Source organism: Manis pentadactyla, chromosome 11 (assembly GCF_030020395.1).
Source record: "Manis pentadactyla isolate mManPen7 chromosome 11, mManPen7.hap1, whole genome shotgun sequence".
In the NCBI taxonomy this organism is placed as follows: domain Eukaryota; kingdom Metazoa; phylum Chordata; class Mammalia; order Pholidota; family Manidae; genus Manis; species Manis pentadactyla.
Window position 1 is genome coordinate 2,828,232 of NC_080029.1, and position 17,515 is coordinate 2,845,746.

Consider the following 17,515-nt stretch of genomic DNA (forward strand, 5'->3'; position numbering starts at 1 on the left):
CAGAAGTGTCTCACATTAATGACCACACATCATGCCATATTAAACTCCTAATTCTCTATCCAGGGACTTCCTTATTGAAAGTTATTTTTATTAGTTTCTATATTTTGATCAAAGAACCTAATCCCCAGTGCCTGCAGACCCTAATCTCACTCATCCATCACAGATGAGGATGGGGACCCCCTCATGCTTCCCCACCCTCTCCTCAACAGGACACCCTTTGCTCAGCCTGTTCAGTGGGGTACTCTATATGTCTGTCCTGTGAGCTAAGATTTCCTAAAATACGAGGTGGGTGTTTTTAAGTCCAGATTATACAAAACACTTTTTCTTTAGTTTGACCATGAATGTGGTTTGTGAAGATCAGTCTTTCTGAAATAACTCAAACATTCTATTTTCTATTACAGATGAGCCGAATAACCTGATTCCAAGAGAATCATTCTATAATGAGAAATAAGTTCCCATTTTAAGAAAATACAAATATCTCCATTCTTTGTCCAGTCTTGCCTAGAGAAGAGACAGGCGGGGCAGGCACCTTCTCATGAACCCAAACAAGAATGCGCAGAGCTGAGGCTCAGTGAGCTGAACTCTTGGGGCAGGGGAGTCCAGGCAGGGGACAGAGCCAGGGGGAGACTATCCTCGGGCGACATCCAGGAGGCGCACACTGAATCTGCCAGCAGCAACGCATGGCAGCACATTCTGCCCTCGCAGCAGCTCAGGAGGGCTTGGCCAGTGGTAGTTTGAACACGAGGCGTTTGCAGAGAGAAGCTGCTGAGGACTGGGTACAGGCAGGCTGCCCTGGCGTGTCCCGGGGTCTGCAGCAATGCAAGACATTCACTGGGTGGGGAAAATGTGACAGTGTGGGAGGTTGCAGAGCATAAGTGATGTGAATGCCTCACTGCGCCCCGCAGGGTCCCAGCCCGAGAGCCGACTAGGGACGGTACCCGCACAGTCATTCACGGGACCACGACACGCCTCAGACCTGCCAAACCATTATGTAACTAGCACAGCTGGAGCAAAACCAATTCATTTTAATTGAGGGGAAGAACCTTTTAAATAAGTAAGAAACACAGTGTCTATGAGAGACAAAAATCCCTCAATCTATGCCAGTAACTTTAAAAAAGGCAGAAACAGAACATAGTCTTCAGAAACAGCGTAGAAAGATTCATAGGTGAACATCACTGAACTCAATGAACACTGTGCTCATGGGAAAATCACAGAAGGTCCATCTAACACGTTATGTCACTGCCAGACAGAGCTCTCCCCTGCCCACTTGTGCCAATGCGTTCATTACTTCACATCTTCAGCGTAAGTATTTATACTTAGAAGCCATTTTATGTCAGATTTAATAAATGTCTTTTGATTTAAAATTTTAGACTCTTTCAAGTAATTCACATTTTAAAATCTTTGGATTTAACCCTTGAAATGAGAAAACAAACAGCAATTCCACTGGCTGCTCTAATTCACCTTAGCACCTCCTACTATGAGCTCTCAATAAACATTTGTTAAATACTGAATTAAGTTTTTGTTTTTTTACATAAGCCAGAATGGGAGATCCTGTAACAACTTATTCTCTATCAGTTCTTAGAGGTTTTCATCTTTTCCTCGTGAGAAGAAGGCCTGGCTGAGCTGAATACCCCGGAACAAACGCCCCCAGGAGGAAGTATAATGCGGGAAGGTGGCTGCTAATGAGTCCGAAGCCCCAGCAGCAGAGGCCTCTTGAAGAGAAGCCAGGAAGAGCACAAGTGGACCTGCTCAGTGCACCAGGCTGCCGCGTGTGTAGGCTGAGAAAACCAACAGCAACACTAGTGATGGGAAATGTCTTTTCTCATTTGCCCCTAGAAAAGACAACAACAGTAAGGCATGTAGCACTGGCAACCCAGATTCGGGGCCGGCAAACTTCTGAAAAGAGCCAGAGAGTACAGATATTTTGGGTGATACGGTCCACACAGTTTCTGTCTCAACTCTGCAACCATAGTGCGAAAGCAGCTGTGGACAATACGGAGGCAGATGAGCACGGCTGCGGCCCAGTAAGACCTTATTTACAAAAAGACAGGGCTGGGGGAGGGAAGGCGTGGTGTGGAAGTTTGACAATTCCTGTTCTAGGACAGCATTAAGACAGCCACAGTGTGACTTAAAAAAAAAAAAAAAAAAAAAAGCAGTGTGTTTGCTTAGCAATTAAAAAAACAAACAAAATAAACATTTTCATTATAAGCTCAGGGTCTGGGAAGAGAATTTACTTTTTTAACACTCCCTTCATGCTGTTCCTTTTAACCCCGAACCATTAGTTAACTATTAAAAAAGCTGTCTTCCTTAAATAGCTTGAAGAAGTCATGGCAGGCTAGGGGAAGAGGAGCGGCGGGCACCTTCTTCTCCAGGGAGCTGCTCCACTCCTTCAGTAGGTTGACGTGCTGCACCGCGGAGCTGGCCTCGTGGGCCTTGATCTGCTGGTTTGTCCCCTGCGAGAACAAAGGTGCAGTGTGTTACGACAACTTCACTCCCTCAGAGTACGGAAAGACTAATGTGACCTCACGGCACTGAACCCCAAGAGGCAGCCTTAGACAGGTCAAGGTAATGGGGAGGCCACACCTCTGGAGGGCCACGCCAGTGGCCCTGCTCAACTGCGTGCAGTGCAGACACAGGTGAGAAGAGAGCGCTGCGACTTACAACAATCTCAAGTTCAGGCTTGTCATTCCTCGAGCTCCTAACAACTGCCTTCTTAGCTATGTTTCAAACTGTAATATCAGGAATTAAATTTTAGACACATGAATTTGGTTCTTTACACAATTTTTTCATTAACAATGTAAATGGAAAATGTTTAGACACCTGAAGTTATAGCTAGATACTGCATAATCTAGTGAACATGTAACCAAAGACTCTAAATACTAAAATCTTAACTTAGTAGTGAATTACACTGTATCAGGAAATGTATAGCTCCTCACTATTCTCAATATACTTAGAAAGTTACATACAAAACATAAACAATCTACAGAGTACATAAGATGTAGACCATTTCAGAGTCAGTAAGAAGCCCATGAAATAGCACTTCAAATATTTAAGGAAATAATTCAGATGAAAATATAATTTGTTTTGATATTGAAAAATTAAGAAGCCATGGAAAGCATTTTAATGATCTCCAAAACATATACTCTGTACATAGAATATCCATATATATATGCTGATATAAGTATTTCTCTATATAAACATATATATACACATACACAGAATGAATGATACTACATACGACGTAACAGTGGTGGGGGCTCAGCTTGCTGGAGACGAGGGGAGCTATAGCCATTCTTGCTTTCTAAGAAAATACTAAGATGATAATATCTCTGTACTGTTTCATAATAATGTATTGCTAATACACAGAATTAAATATAAAATACTTCAATTATAATATTATACATTGCCCTGTGATAGTTTTAAGATTAAGATATACATTTAAATGAAAACTAAGTTCAAATTCACTAGCAATATAAGTCATGTTAAAAAAAATGAACAACAAAAAACCAGAAATAGGTTTCTCACAGCATAAGTGTAGTAGGGATGGTGACACCCTCTCCACACTGTTCTCCTGGGAGTGCGGCATGTATATGAAAGGCACTTTTGGACACACATGTGTGTGACTGTCATGACTGTGTACAGATGCACACACTACTAAAACCATATTCGGTTTGATTTTTATGTGTATTCAAGTAACAGCTAAAATTTCCATAATACTCTAGAAACCCCACCAAGTGTCAGTCCTATCTGTCCCACTTTGCTGGTTTTAGATGTAGTAGCTCTCCTAATGTACCGACTTCCTTCTCAGCATAGATGTCCACCTGAAGTCTCAAAACACCACCAGAATGGAAAGCAAGCACCCACTTCTGCAGAATGTGGCTTTCATCATCCATGCAGCAAGGTGATTCAGTTCCATGACAATGACTAAAAGTCCACAACTTGCATGTTAAAATGTTAGTATCATAATTTTCTCTTATGGTAGAATGTCAGCGACTGGGAAGGACAAATGTCGGATACTGACCTGAAAAACGCAGCCATAGCGCTTAAAACTACAGGTGCTGGGGGCATTGACACACTCTGACAAGTGTGCACTCAACTGCAACGGGAAAGAGACGTGAGTTGTGGCACAAACGTTTGCATGAAAATGTTCAAACATATTAAGGGCACAGATAGCATCTGGGTTGAACTATTACGAATGGTGTTTATCAGCTACAGGTGTGTATATTTATCATCTGCTTCCTAGACTTCTACGCAGTAGATATACGGTATTGTCATGTGTATACACATATATACACCAATATACAGAAATACATTTACTATAACATTTCTTAAACTTGCAGTTTCTTTACAACAAATTGTTCAAACTGTGACATGCCGTCTGCAGTGCCAGAATTTAAAAAAGAAAGGAAAAAAACATAAACTGAAATGCACATTCAAAGACTATAAACAAAAATTGCATGAAACACAAAAAATAGAAAGCATTCAGGATGCAAGTGGGTCACACACCTCATATACAGTACACAAAAATAAGTGTGTTTGCAAAGCAAGCTTACACAGTGTACCGTCACTCTCAACACTCAAGATAATGGAGTTTTTCCTTCTTCTGAAGAGACTTTTTCCCCCTGTATGGCCATGAATTCATGCAGCTTCTCAAAGAACTCTAAGGTCATTCTAACAACACGAATCTTATTATCATTACTTCTAATTGATTGAAGAAAATTTGAAGGGATTGTGAGAGGATAACTCATTTAGCATGGAAAAATCCCTTCGTTCAGCTTAAATGTTAGCAAATCATCAAATAAAAACCACTTGTGATGCTCTGCTACCTCAAGAGAAAATAGAATTGAAATGTTCACAATTATAAAGACATAGTGTTATCATTAGGCTAATACAATTTTAGGATAGTTTCTTCTTTTATTGAAGAAATTCTCATCAGGGAACTCAAGGGATAGATCTTCATAGAAAACAATTCCACCCTGGCTTAGGAAAGCACGAACGTTGTTTCTCCATGTGCCGGTGCACAATCAGAGGCTCCTGGGACAGGTCACCCTAGCAAGTACAGTTTCTATTATCACTTCTGCTCTATCTCAGGACGGACAATCCTTTCCCTGTAGGTCAGTGTTTGGGATGCAGAGAAAGTGGATCACAGGACTGTTGTGACAGCTGCAGAGGAGGGCCTGTGGGACGGACCCGACTGCTGCCAAAGCCAACCTTTGTGTAAGGTCTCCTGGCCAGGGCAGAACCGTGGCAGTCACATACCCAGCAGCCTAGCCCTCGATGCTCCTCTGAGCCCAGCCAGGAAGCTCTGGCTGTACCTGGACGGAAGCGCCCAAAGGGCACATTACGGATGACTGGCATAGGAATTTGCAGCAGTCTGTGTGCATAACAACCAGTTAAAAAATTTTAGAACATCCTTTGTGCCATCAGTGAAATACAACCAGCTAATACTTCTAATGTTAAAATCAGGGACATAGTGAGTTTGATGTTATTTTTAGTGCACGTAAATTCAGGGTTGTACTTTTTCCTCAATTGGCCTTAGAATCATTACTTACAGGAGCTTTGGAAGAGAGGCAAGAATAATCTATAAGTCAATAGCACCTTTCACCAGAAACCCAAGGTAATGCAGCAGATTTAAACATTTTTAAAAATAAAAATAATAGAGGTAAAATGGAGGCAGCTTTTGTCCCTAATTCAGATAGCTCTGAGTGAGTAAAAATTTAGGAAAGTATAAAAAAATCCTGGAAATTATTTCAACAGCACAGATTCTTCAAACATCCACTTTAACAGAGGGACTTTCCAGTTGTGGAAATAATCTGCATGCATTTCCCTACCACTCCTGGAGGAATGCTCAGGGCCCAAGGCCCCCTGCCCTCACCCAGCAGAGCCAGCTTCCTAGGAGGACCCACCTTGGATGACAGTGGCTCTTGGGGGCCCTCCCGGCACACCACGTCCCTGGCTCTAGGCCCACACAGGTCTTCTTGTTCAGTTGGGGGCATGAGAGAGTGACCCTCCCTCCCCAGTACCCAGTGATAAAATTCCAGGCTGTAAAAAATGCTGAGGTGAGTAGGCTCCTCCGAAGAGAACACCCAGGACTAAGGGACTGGCTGGGGGCCCAGGGGACACACCTACCCACCAAGCCCTCAGGAGCCCAGACAGCTCTGGGATAGCAACCACAAACATTAAGAATCCTTGGAATTTTTCCATCTGGATATATCTTGATCAAACGTAGGTTATACAAAATCTACCTGCCCGATAGAAAGTGTGCCCAAGGGCAGTGGGAGAGGCACAGCCTCTGGGGGAGGCTGCCCAGGAGCCTTCCCAGTGTGAAAAGAAATGTGGGAGCTGCCCCCATGCCCACTTGCCCTCCAGCGCCAACCCTGTGCAGCACACATGGCCAAAGTTGTTCTGGGCTTCTCTAAACTTATTTTCTTGAGATAGTTTTACAGTGTAATTCCTTTTTTACAGATTTAAAAATAGCCTTTTTTGAAGAACCAAAAAGCGTGACCTTTGCTTGCACTGTAAGGTACTCCCCTTTTCTCAGTTCTTATAGTATTTTGATCCCAATTTACCACTTGGTAGCTTTTAACTGCTTCTGAAATTTCTGACTCCAGCATGAGGTTTTTCATTGCTTTTCTACCATCCATACCCCTATCATGATCTGTGAAAACCAGAGACTGCAGCCTTAAGGGAGGGTGGAGTCAGCGCCACAGGCCCTGCTCACGGCCCTTACCTCACTCCTCAGGAGGGTCTGGACACTGCACTTGTGAGGGCAGGACACCACTACACAGGGACATTCGGTGTCTTCATGTTTCTGAAGGAGGGAAAGAAAGTGCCATCAACTTTGAAACATACAACCAGTCTTCCTTCAGATCCCAGAACCACTCCAAGTCCCCACGAGGCGCTCAAGGAAGCACCCCGCTTACTGCGACCGTTCCCCTGATCCATGATGCTTGCACTACATCTGCAGGGGGTCCTTCTATTCCAAAGTTGGAATGCCAAAAAAAAAAGGCATCCCAGAAGATCTACTCCGATCTGCCCAGTGAGGGGAATTTGTGGGAGCACAGTCCACCACGGCAGCTTCTGGCAGCTTCCATTTAGCATCCCCTCCGGCTGCCGCTCCAGACACGTGCGCTCAGGCAGGCTCGGCCCTCGCAGGTCCAGCCTTTGCTGGTTGGAGATGGAGGGTTTACCTTTGGCCTCTCAGTCAGGAGTCTGGAAATGTCGCTTCTTGTATACCTGGTAATAGCACAGTCTACTGAGTACTTAAATTACTGTCCTGAAATCTTACATGGATCACCTTTAGTGCATTGAGAATGATATATTTTGGTTTGACCCTTCTCTAGATGGCACAAATTTCCACTGCATAGAGCCTGGATGATGGCAGCTATCCAATCCAATGTCATGGGAACCTGCTGGGCATCTGTCCAGGTTGCCTGCCCAGAAGCTAAGCAGGGGCAAAGATTCCCCAGAGGGACCTCACATCCAAGGGCCCTGGAGAACACCACCGGACGGGTGACAGAGGGCCACCGGAGAGAGATCGACGCAGGCAGAGCCAGAGGTGAAACCGGGCTGTGCAACACGGCAGGAGGCCACAAGCTCCTGGGTGAGGCATCACTAAGCAACAAGAAAACAGCAATGTTTTCCTCTGTGGCCCTGGCACACTTCCAGTCCCCCAAATCTGCTTTTCTCTCTGGGCCTCCACAGTTTTGCTGCTGTTTAGCTAAATGCTGGAACACTCACTCGTTGGAAGCCTCACTTTGAGGGGCCAGACGTGCAGGCCCAGGGCAGCGGCCACCCCCACGAGGACTCTCCTCTCCCTCGAGGAGGCCTGGGGCTGGGTCCCTCGCTCAGCTCTCCTCATGGGGTGTTAAGCCCCTTGTCCCTATGTGCACACTGTGGGTCTGCAGCACAGGGACGACACCTACAGGGCATGGCTGCTCTGCTCTGGGGCTTGGTCCTCACTGGCCCATAGGCAGTGAGTCTGTGGCTGGTTGGAACTCATTAGAAAGCACTTGGCTGGACTGGGGTTGACCAGCAGCCCCCAACAAGTGGATGCCACATGGGGGCACCTGCTCCCTATGCTGCCCAGCCTGCTCAGACCCTTTGGAGTTCCCCAGTGCCACAAAATCACTTACTTTGTCTTTTGGTGGGAAACCATGGACAAATGGCTTCACCTTTCTGCCCCACTTGGAAATGGGGGGAGTGACTGGACCCCCCTCACAGGGGAGCCTGAGGACCAAGTCAGTCATGGGCCTGGAGAGCTAACAGCCAACAACCAAGGATGCCACGTCTCCTCCCTGAACCTGCCCTTGATCCCACTTCACTCACCAGGCCAGGTGTGCTATGTGGTGCTGTGAACAGCCCCAGGAGACAGCTAGGAATACAAAGAGATAATTCCCACCACGGCAGGGAGGGAAGCTCAGTGTTCTGGGAGAGCATAAAGAGGGCTCTGATGCAGGGGAACTCCAAGGAAGAAGTGAGGGGCAGGGGCGGGGTTCTGGGAGGGTGGGGCAGGGGACGGTGGGAGGTGAGGGCGGGGGGTGGGGGGGGGGGCGAGTCCAGTCAGTGCCTATGCATGTGGATCTTTGCAGATCTGAGCAAGGACATCTGAAGGATCCATCTCCAGAAGGAGGCTTTGTTGGGTACCAAAGTGTACAGGCATTTTAGGTGGGGTTTTGGCAGATATTGCCAAACTGCCCTCCAAAAGTCTTACACAAACATGCTCCTATTATCATGAGAATACATGCCCCCATGCCCGTCAATTCTATCAAACCTTTCCATCTCTGACAATGCCAAGAGGTAAAAGGCCATGAGTGTGATTTGTGATTCTTGAGTAACAAGTGGTTAGGCATATTTTTGATATTTGTTAATCATTTATATTCCTGTGAATTGCCTTTTCACAGCCTTTGCCCACTGCAGTGGGTTGAATAGTGATCCCTCAAAATTCATGTCCACCAGAACTTCAGAATATAACCTTATTTGGAAAAAAAGGCTATATAGGTGTTAATTAGTTAAAATGAGGCCCCACTGGATTAGGGTGGGCCCTAAATTGAATGACAGGCGTCCTTGTAAGAGGAGAGGCAAGGACATGCACTGGAAGGCTGCCTTGTGCACGGGAGGCAAAGGCTGCTGTGATGGGGTGGGAACCAGAGCAGGGGAGGAGGGCGCCCTCTCCAGGGCCTCAGAGTGAGCAGCGCCCTGAGGTCACCGCGCTGTGGCAGTTCTAGCTGCCAGAACACTGACAGTGACGTTCTGTGGTTCTAAGCCACCAACTTTGTGGTACTTTGTTACAGCAGCCGAAGGAAAAGAATACATTTAAACAACTGATGATCCATTGACAGGTAAGAACTCTCTGCATATTGATGAAAGTAGTCCTGTCTACAAAATCAAGTATAACTGATACATACACAGAACAGATGTAACGTGCATGAGTCATGAAGTACAACTGCAGACTGAGTGCCCAGCAGGGACAAGAACAAAACAGGTAACTTCTGTCCACCTGCCTGCTCCTCTCCGCGTCCCACTTTCCATCAAGGAGTGACCACTAAAACCACAACCTGGACTGGGTGTTTCTGCTTCCTTTGCCTAAAAAAAATCTCCTTACACATGTATGTGTGCTAGACAAAAGACTGCTTCATTATCATAGCTCTTGAGTTTCATCAAAACAGAATTCCACCCTCAGAGTCTCCTGAGACCAGGCTCAGGCTGGTTCCTGGCTACAGCACGTGCGGTGCACTCAGCGGCAGAACTGCCAAGCTCACTGCTGCAGGCTGCCCTTTGTGCAGCCTGGCTTTACTTGACATACTTCCTGGTGTGTGTGCGCGACTGTTTCTCTTACACATTTAGGAGAATTGCTGTTTGAGTACATGTATGTTCATGTAAAAGACTGCTAAATTGCGTTCCAAAGCAGCTGCACCTTTACAATATAAGCATTTCCCCATAAAACGAGTTTTCAGAATTTTGACTTTTCACAATTAACAGAACTATTTAAAGAGACCAATATTTAATCATTTCTAGACTAAATGTAAACAAGGGATTTTTTTTCGGATGCTTTATATTACGTAGATTAAAAGAAACCCAACTTGAAAACAGTTGATGTAATGTCAATACCATGGTTTAAATGTAGCAAAGAAATTCGCATATGAACTGCAATGGTTCAGAGTTTTAGCGCTTTATCGATCTTATCGATCTGTATCAGCATCTGGTGTGTGTGGCATGTCACAAATGGTGGGAAATGCAGGCAAGTCAGGCTGCCTGGGGCTTAGGTCCCGCCTAAATTAGACAGGTGCTCTTTCTAAAAATAAACTCACAGCTTGGGAGGATGACACTAAGGGTGTTAGAATTAAAAGAAAAAGACTTGGGAATTAAGTGATGCCACTGATGGGACGCGAGGCCCAGGGCAAGTCCCAGAACCTTCCCTGGGGTGTTACCAGTGAGCATGCAGCTGCCCTGCTAGTGTCAAGGGTTCCAGGAGTCAGGGGAGGGGTGTGCCACCGCAACCTCGAAGAGGCTTACCTCTTACCATTATCACAGGCCCTGACAGAAAGTAGCAAATGCCTGAAGATACAGTGGCAACATCGTTAAAACAGTTTAAGCTCAGTTTTTATCACAATGATGTAAGATTTTTAAGGAATATTTACTTGCACAGTTCAGGCTCCAAACTTGCTCATTATCACTTTGTGCCTCTCTCCTGCCTGCAGTCAACAAATTTAAGAACCAGATCGAATCAAATGCCACCTCATCACTGAAGCCTTCCTTGACTCTATCAGGCTGAGTTAACTGGCCCCTCCTTGGAGCTGTATTTGTATCACAGTTACAGTACTTCCCAAACTGCAGCATATGTAACTGTGGAGCAGGTGTCTTCCTCACCAGATAGTGAAATGAAGGGGAGGGATGGCAATTTATTCTCTTGTGTGTCCTGAGCAACTAGCACAGGGTCTGGTGCCCAAGAGTCACTCAATAAATGTCTCCTGAAACCATAGGCTATGTTATTTTAACTTTAGTCTCTTCACAGCCTCAACTAGAGTTCAGAGATAATTACTTACATGATGTTTAACTGAAACACACTACAATTCTTTCCAAAAGAAAACTAATTCCTAGATTCTTTTCTGCAAATAAAGGTAAGTGCTATTTGCAAGAATTAATGTGCAACTTTGATAGCAACATACTAAATGTGTATGGTTTGGAGTACTGCTTGTTAGGTATAAGCCCCATTCACGTGAATGTCATTACTGAAGGAATTACTCAGTTATGACAAATACTACTGCCATTTTCTAAAGGAGAGGACACAGTTCTTAAAAGCACTTAATAACTGGAAATAGCCCTGGAATCATACAGGAAAAAGATTTCACAATGGAGTTATACAAAGTAAGGCAAATATGGAGACTATAAAGTAGAATGCGGAGAGATTCTTAAGATGGCAGAGTGAGTAGGGTGGTGGGAATCTCCTCCCAAAACTATATATTTTGAAAATACAGCGAATACAACTATTCCTAAAAAAGTGACTGGAAGATATAGTACATGAGCCAGGCTACATCTGCGAGAGCCCAACATCTCACTGAAAAGAGTAGGATACAAAGCCATGACCCGGTGGGACCCGAGCACTCCCCTGACCCCAGCTAACCAGCGGAAGGGGGGAGGGAATAGAAGCACAGGACTGCTAAATAACCAGCCCTGGTGGTCTGTTGCAGGAGCAGACACACATTGCATGGTGCACTGGATATTGGAGGAGCAAAGAGCAAAGTCTGAGATTGAGACTGCGAACAGGTCCCCACAGACAGCTGCCCTGGGACAAAAGAAAAGCAGGTGCTTTAAAAGTCTTAAAGGGACAAGGGTTTAACAGGAGGACAAAATCGTCCTGGCACACTCAGCCCAGCAGGCTGTGAACTTTAAGGAACTTCAGGCACCTTAACCCTCTGGGTGGCAATGCAGTTCCAAAGACCCTTGCGGCGATAAGCACCCTGTTGTTCCTTCCTCCCCGTCAGCATTGCAAGAAAACTGGCTGACCCGCCATTGCTGTGGAACAGCCGGGGAGCAGCCCCGCCTATAGCAACCACACAGCTTAGCACAGAGGCTTCTTCCTGCACTCAGCTAACTGGTCCAGACCCAGAAGCTGCTCCATCCATGCAGTTGACTGGCACAGACAGCAGAGACAGGTGCAGAATCCGGGAGACACAGAGCAGCTTTGTTCTCGCAGTACAACACGCACCACTTGCCTATGACCCTCACCAGTGCCCTAGGCCATCCTGAGGGCCGTGCCCCAATGACAGCTCAGGCGATTAACCCTGAGGCTGCAACCTGCGCACGGCTGACTGGCACAGACAGTGGAGATGGGCACAGAGGCTGGGAAGCACGAAGGGGCTTTGTTCTCACAGCAAAACACGCGCCACTAGCCTGTGACCCCCGCCAATCCGCCAATGCCCTAGGCCATCCCGAGGGCCACCCCACCCATGGCACCTTAGGGGATTAACCCAGAGGCTGCTCCCTGTGTGCGGTTAACCAGCAGAGACAGCGGAGACAGGCAAGGCGACCAGCAAGCAGGAAGGGACTTTGTTCTCCCAGCTGACACATGCGCCACTTGCTGGTGACCACTCCCACCACCATGAAAAGGCAGAAGAAAATCCCTCAAACACAAGAGAGAGGGCTTTGTGAAACTGAAACCACCAATCCTCCTGGAAGATAATTCAAAATAAAAGTCATAAGCATACTGATGGAGCTACAGAGAAATATCCAAGAGCTAAGGGATAAATTCAGGAGGAGATAACAGAAATGAAACAAACAATGGAAGGATTTCAGAGCAGACTGGATGACGTGGAAGAGACTGTTAATGGAATAGAAATCAGAGAACAGGAATGCAGAGAAGCTGAGGCAGAGAGAGATTAAAGGATCTCCAGAAATGAAAGAATATTAAGAGAACTGTGTGACCATATTCCAAACGGAACAATATTCACATTATAGGGGTATCAGAAGAAGAAGAAGAAGAGAGAAAAAGGGATAGAAAGTGTCTCTGAAGATATAATTGCTGAAAACTTCCCCAAGCTGGGGAAGGAAACAGTCTCTCAGACCATGGAAGCCCACAGATCTCCCAAAACAAAGGACCCAAGGAGGACAACATCAAGACATATAATAATTAAAATGGCAAAGATCAAAGACATGGATATAGTATAGTAAAAGCAGCCAGAGAGAGAAAAAAGATCACCTCTGTAAAGGAAAACACATCAGGCTATCATCAGACTTCTCAGCAGAAACCTGACAGGCCAGAAGGGAATGGCATGACATATTCAATACAATGAAACAGAAGGGCCTTGAACAAAGAATACTGTATCCAGCAAGATTATCATTAAATTTGAAGGAGGGATTAAACAATTTCCAGATAAGCAAAAGTTGAGGGCATTCACCTCCTACAAAGCACCTCTACAATGTATTTTAAAGGTACTACTCTGGATGGAAGTATGCCTAAGGCTAAACACCTGTCACCAGAGAAAAGAAACCACAGCAAAGAAAGTAGACCAACCAAATACTAACTAAAGGCAAAATAAAATCAGCTATCCACAAAATCAGTCAAGGAAAACACAAAGAGTACAGAATAAAACACTTAACATATAAAGAGTGGAGGAGGAAGAAAAAGAAAGGAGAGAAATAAAGAATCATCAGACTGTGTTTATAATGGCATAATAAGTGAGTTAAGTTAGACGGTTAGATAGTAAAGAAGCGGCCCATGAACCTTTGGTGACCATGAATCCAATGCCTGCAATGGCAATAAGTACATATCTATCAATAATCACCCTAAATGTAAATGGATGAATGCACCAAGCAAAAGACACAGAGTAATAGAATGGATAAAAAAGCAAGACCCATCTATATGCTGCCTACAAGAGACTCACTTCAAACCCAAAGACATACACACAGTAAAAGTTAAGGGATGGAAAAAGATATTTCATGCAAACAATAGGGAGAAAAAAGCAGGTACTGCAGTACTCGTATCAGACAAAATAGACTTCAAAACAAAGAAAGTAACAAGAGACAAAGAAGGACATTACATAATGATAAAGGGGTCAGTCCAAAAAGAGGATATAACTATTATAAATATCTATGTACCCAGCACATGATCACCTACATATGTGAAACAAATACTAACAGAATTAAAGGGGGAAATAGAATGCAATGCATTCATTTTAGGAGACTTCAACACACCACTCACTCCAAAGGACAGATCAACCAGACAGAAAATAAGTAAAGAGACAGAGGCACTAAACAACACATTAGAACACATGGACCTAACAGACATCTACAGAACTCTACATCCAAAAGCAGCAGGATACACATTCTTGTCAAGTGCACACAGAACATTTTCCAGAATGGACCACATACTAGGCCACAAAAGGAGCCTCTGTAAATTCGAAAAGACTGAAATTGTACCAACCAGCTTCTCAGATCACAAAGGTATAAAACTAGAAATAAATTGTACAAAGAAAACAAAAAGGCTCACAGACACATGGGGGCTTAACAACATGCTCCTAAATAATCAATGGATCAATGATCAAATAAAAACAGAGATCAAGCAATATATGGAGACAAATGACAACAACAGCACAAAGCCCCAATTTCTGTGGGATGCAGCAAAGGCAGTTCTAAGAGGAAAGTATATAGCAATTCAGGACTACTTAAAGAAGGAAGAATAATCCCAAATGAATAGGCTAAATTCACAATTATTGAAACTGGAAAAAAGAATAAATGAGGCCCAAAGAGACCAGATGGAGAGACATAATAAAGATCAGAGAAGAAATAAATAAAATTGAGAAGAATAAAACAATAGAAAAAATCAATGAAACCACGAGCTGGTTCTTTGAGAAAATAAACAAAGTAGATAAACCCCTAGCCAGACTTAATAAGAAAAAAAGAGCATCTACACACATTAACAGAATCAGAAACAAGAAAGGAAAAACCATGACAGACTCCACAGAAATACAAAGAATTATGAGAGAATACTATGAAAATCTATATGCTAACAGACTGGATAACCTAGAAGAAATGGACAACTTTCTAGAAAAATACAACCTTCCAAGACTGACCCAGGAAGAAACAGAAAATCTAAGCATACCGATTACCAGCAATGAACCTGGATCGGTAATAAAAAAACTACCCAAGAACAAAACTCCCAGGCCAGATGCATTCACCACTGAATTTTATCAGACATTTAGAGAAGACATAATACCCATTCACCTTAAAGTTTTCCAAAAAATAGAAGAGGGAATACTTCCAAACTCATTCTACGAAGCCAGCATCACTCTAATACCAAAACCAGGCAAAGACACCACGAAAAAAGAAAATTACAGACCAATATACCTGATGAACATAGATGCAAAAATACTCAACAAAATACCAGTAAACCAAATTCAAAAACACATCAAGAGAATCATACACCATGACCAAGTGGGATTAACCACAGGGGTGCAAGGATGGTACAACATTCGAAAATCCATCAACATCATCCACCACATCAACAAAAAGGACAAAAACCACATGATCATTTCCATAGATGCTGAAAAAGCATTCGACAAAATTCAACATCCATTCATGATAAAAACTCTCAACAAAATGGGTATAGAGGGCAAGTACTTTAACATAATGAAGGCCATATATGATAAACCCACAGCCAACATCATACTTAACAGCGAGAAGCGGCAAGTTTTTCCTGTAAGATGGGAAACAAGACAAGAATGCCCACTCTTCCCACTTTTATTCAACATAGTACTGGAGGTCATAGTCATATCAATCAGACAACACAAAGAAATAAAATGCATCCAGATTAGTAAGGAAGAAGTCAAAATGTCACTGTTTGCAGATGACATGATATTGTACTTAAAAAACCCTAAAGAATCCACTCCAAAACTACTAGAATTAGTATCTGAATTCAGCAAAGTTGCAGGATATAAAATGAATACACAGAAATCTGTTGTATTCCTGAACACAAACGATGAGCTAGCAGAAAGAAAAATCAGGAATACAATTCCATTCATCATTTGATCAAAAAAAATAAAATACCTAGGAATAAACCTAACCAAGGAGCTGAAAGACCTATACCCTTAAAACTACAAGACACTCTTAAGAGAAATTAAAGAGAACACTAATAAATGGAAATTCATCCCATGCTCTTGGGTAGGAAGAATTAATATTGCTTAAATGGCCATTCTGCCTAAAGCAATCTACAGATTCAATGCAATCCCTATCAAAATACCAACAACATTCTTCAACGAACTGGAACAAATGGTTCTAGAATTCATATGGAACCACAAAAGACCCTGAATAGCCAAAGCAATCCTGAGAAGGGAGAATAAAGCGGGGGGAATCTCGCTTCCCAACTTCAAGCTCTACTACAAAGCCACAGTAATCAAGACAATTTGGTACTGGCACAAGAACAGTGCCACAGACCAGTGGAACAGAATAGAGAGTCCAGATATTAACAAAAGCATATATGGTCAATTAATATATGATAAAGGAGCCATGGACATACAATGGGGAAATGACAGCCTCTTCAACAACTGGTGTTGGCAAAACTGGACAGCTACATGTAAGAGAATGAAACTGGATTACTAACTCCATACACGAAAGTAAACTCGAAATGGGTCAAAGACCTGAATGTAAGTCATGAAACCATAAAACTCTCAGAAGAAAACACAGGCAAAACGCTCTTGAATATAAACATGAACAACTTCTTCATGAACATATCTCTACGGGCAAGGGAAACAAAAGCAAAAATGAACAAGTGGGACTATATCAAACTAAAAAGCTTCTGGACAGCAAAGGATACCATCAGCAGAACAAAAAGACATTGTACAGTATGGGAGAATATATTCATAAATGACATATACGATAAGGGGTTGACATCCAAAATATACAAACAGCTCACGCACCTCAACAAACAAAAAGCAAACAAGCCAATTAAAAAATGGGCAGAGGTTCTGAACAGACACTTCTCCAAAGAAATTCAGATGGCCAACAGGCACATGAAAAGATGCTCCACATTGCTACCATCAGAGAAATGCAAATTAAAACCACAATGAGATATCACCTCACCCCAGTAAGGATGGCCACCATCCAAAAGACAAACAACAACAAATGTTGGCGAGGATGTGCAGAAAAGGGAACCCTCCTACGCTGCTGGTGGGAACGTAAACTGGTTCAACCATTGTGGAAAGCAGTATGGAGGTTCCTCAAAAAACTCAAAATAGAAACACCATTTGACCCAGGAATTCCAGTCCTAGGAATTTACCCTAAGAATGCAGCAGCCCAGTTTGAAAAAGACAGATGCACCCCTATGTTTATCGCAGCACTATTTACAATAGCCAAGAAATGGAAGCAACCTAAGTGTCCATCAGTAGATAAATGGATAAAGAAGATGTGGTACATATACACAATGGAATATTATTCAGCCATAAGAAAAAAACAGATCCTACCATTTGCAACAACATGGATGGAGCTAGAGGGTATTATGCTCAGTGAAATAAGCCAGGCG

General features: G+C 43.6%; 1 protein-coding gene across 3 annotated transcripts in view; it reads right to left on the reverse strand.

Moving 5' to 3' along the window:
* TRAF3 (TNF receptor associated factor 3) overlaps nt 1-17,515 on the reverse strand; it is a 138,405-nt gene that overhangs the window by 12,545 nt on the left and 108,345 nt on the right. For 2 of the 3 annotated variants that reach the window (XM_036881949.2, XM_036881951.2), the window contains 3 exons: nt 6,731-6,811; nt 4,022-4,096; nt 2,361-2,453 (listed from right to left, as the gene is read on the reverse strand). In XM_036881949.2, the coding sequence (XP_036737844.2) occupies nt 2,361-2,453; nt 4,022-4,096; nt 6,731-6,811 (249 nt within the window). The remainder of the gene's footprint in view (nt 1-2,360; nt 2,454-4,021; nt 4,097-6,730; nt 6,812-17,515) is intronic. The other variant, XM_036881953.2, reaches the window with a different exon arrangement.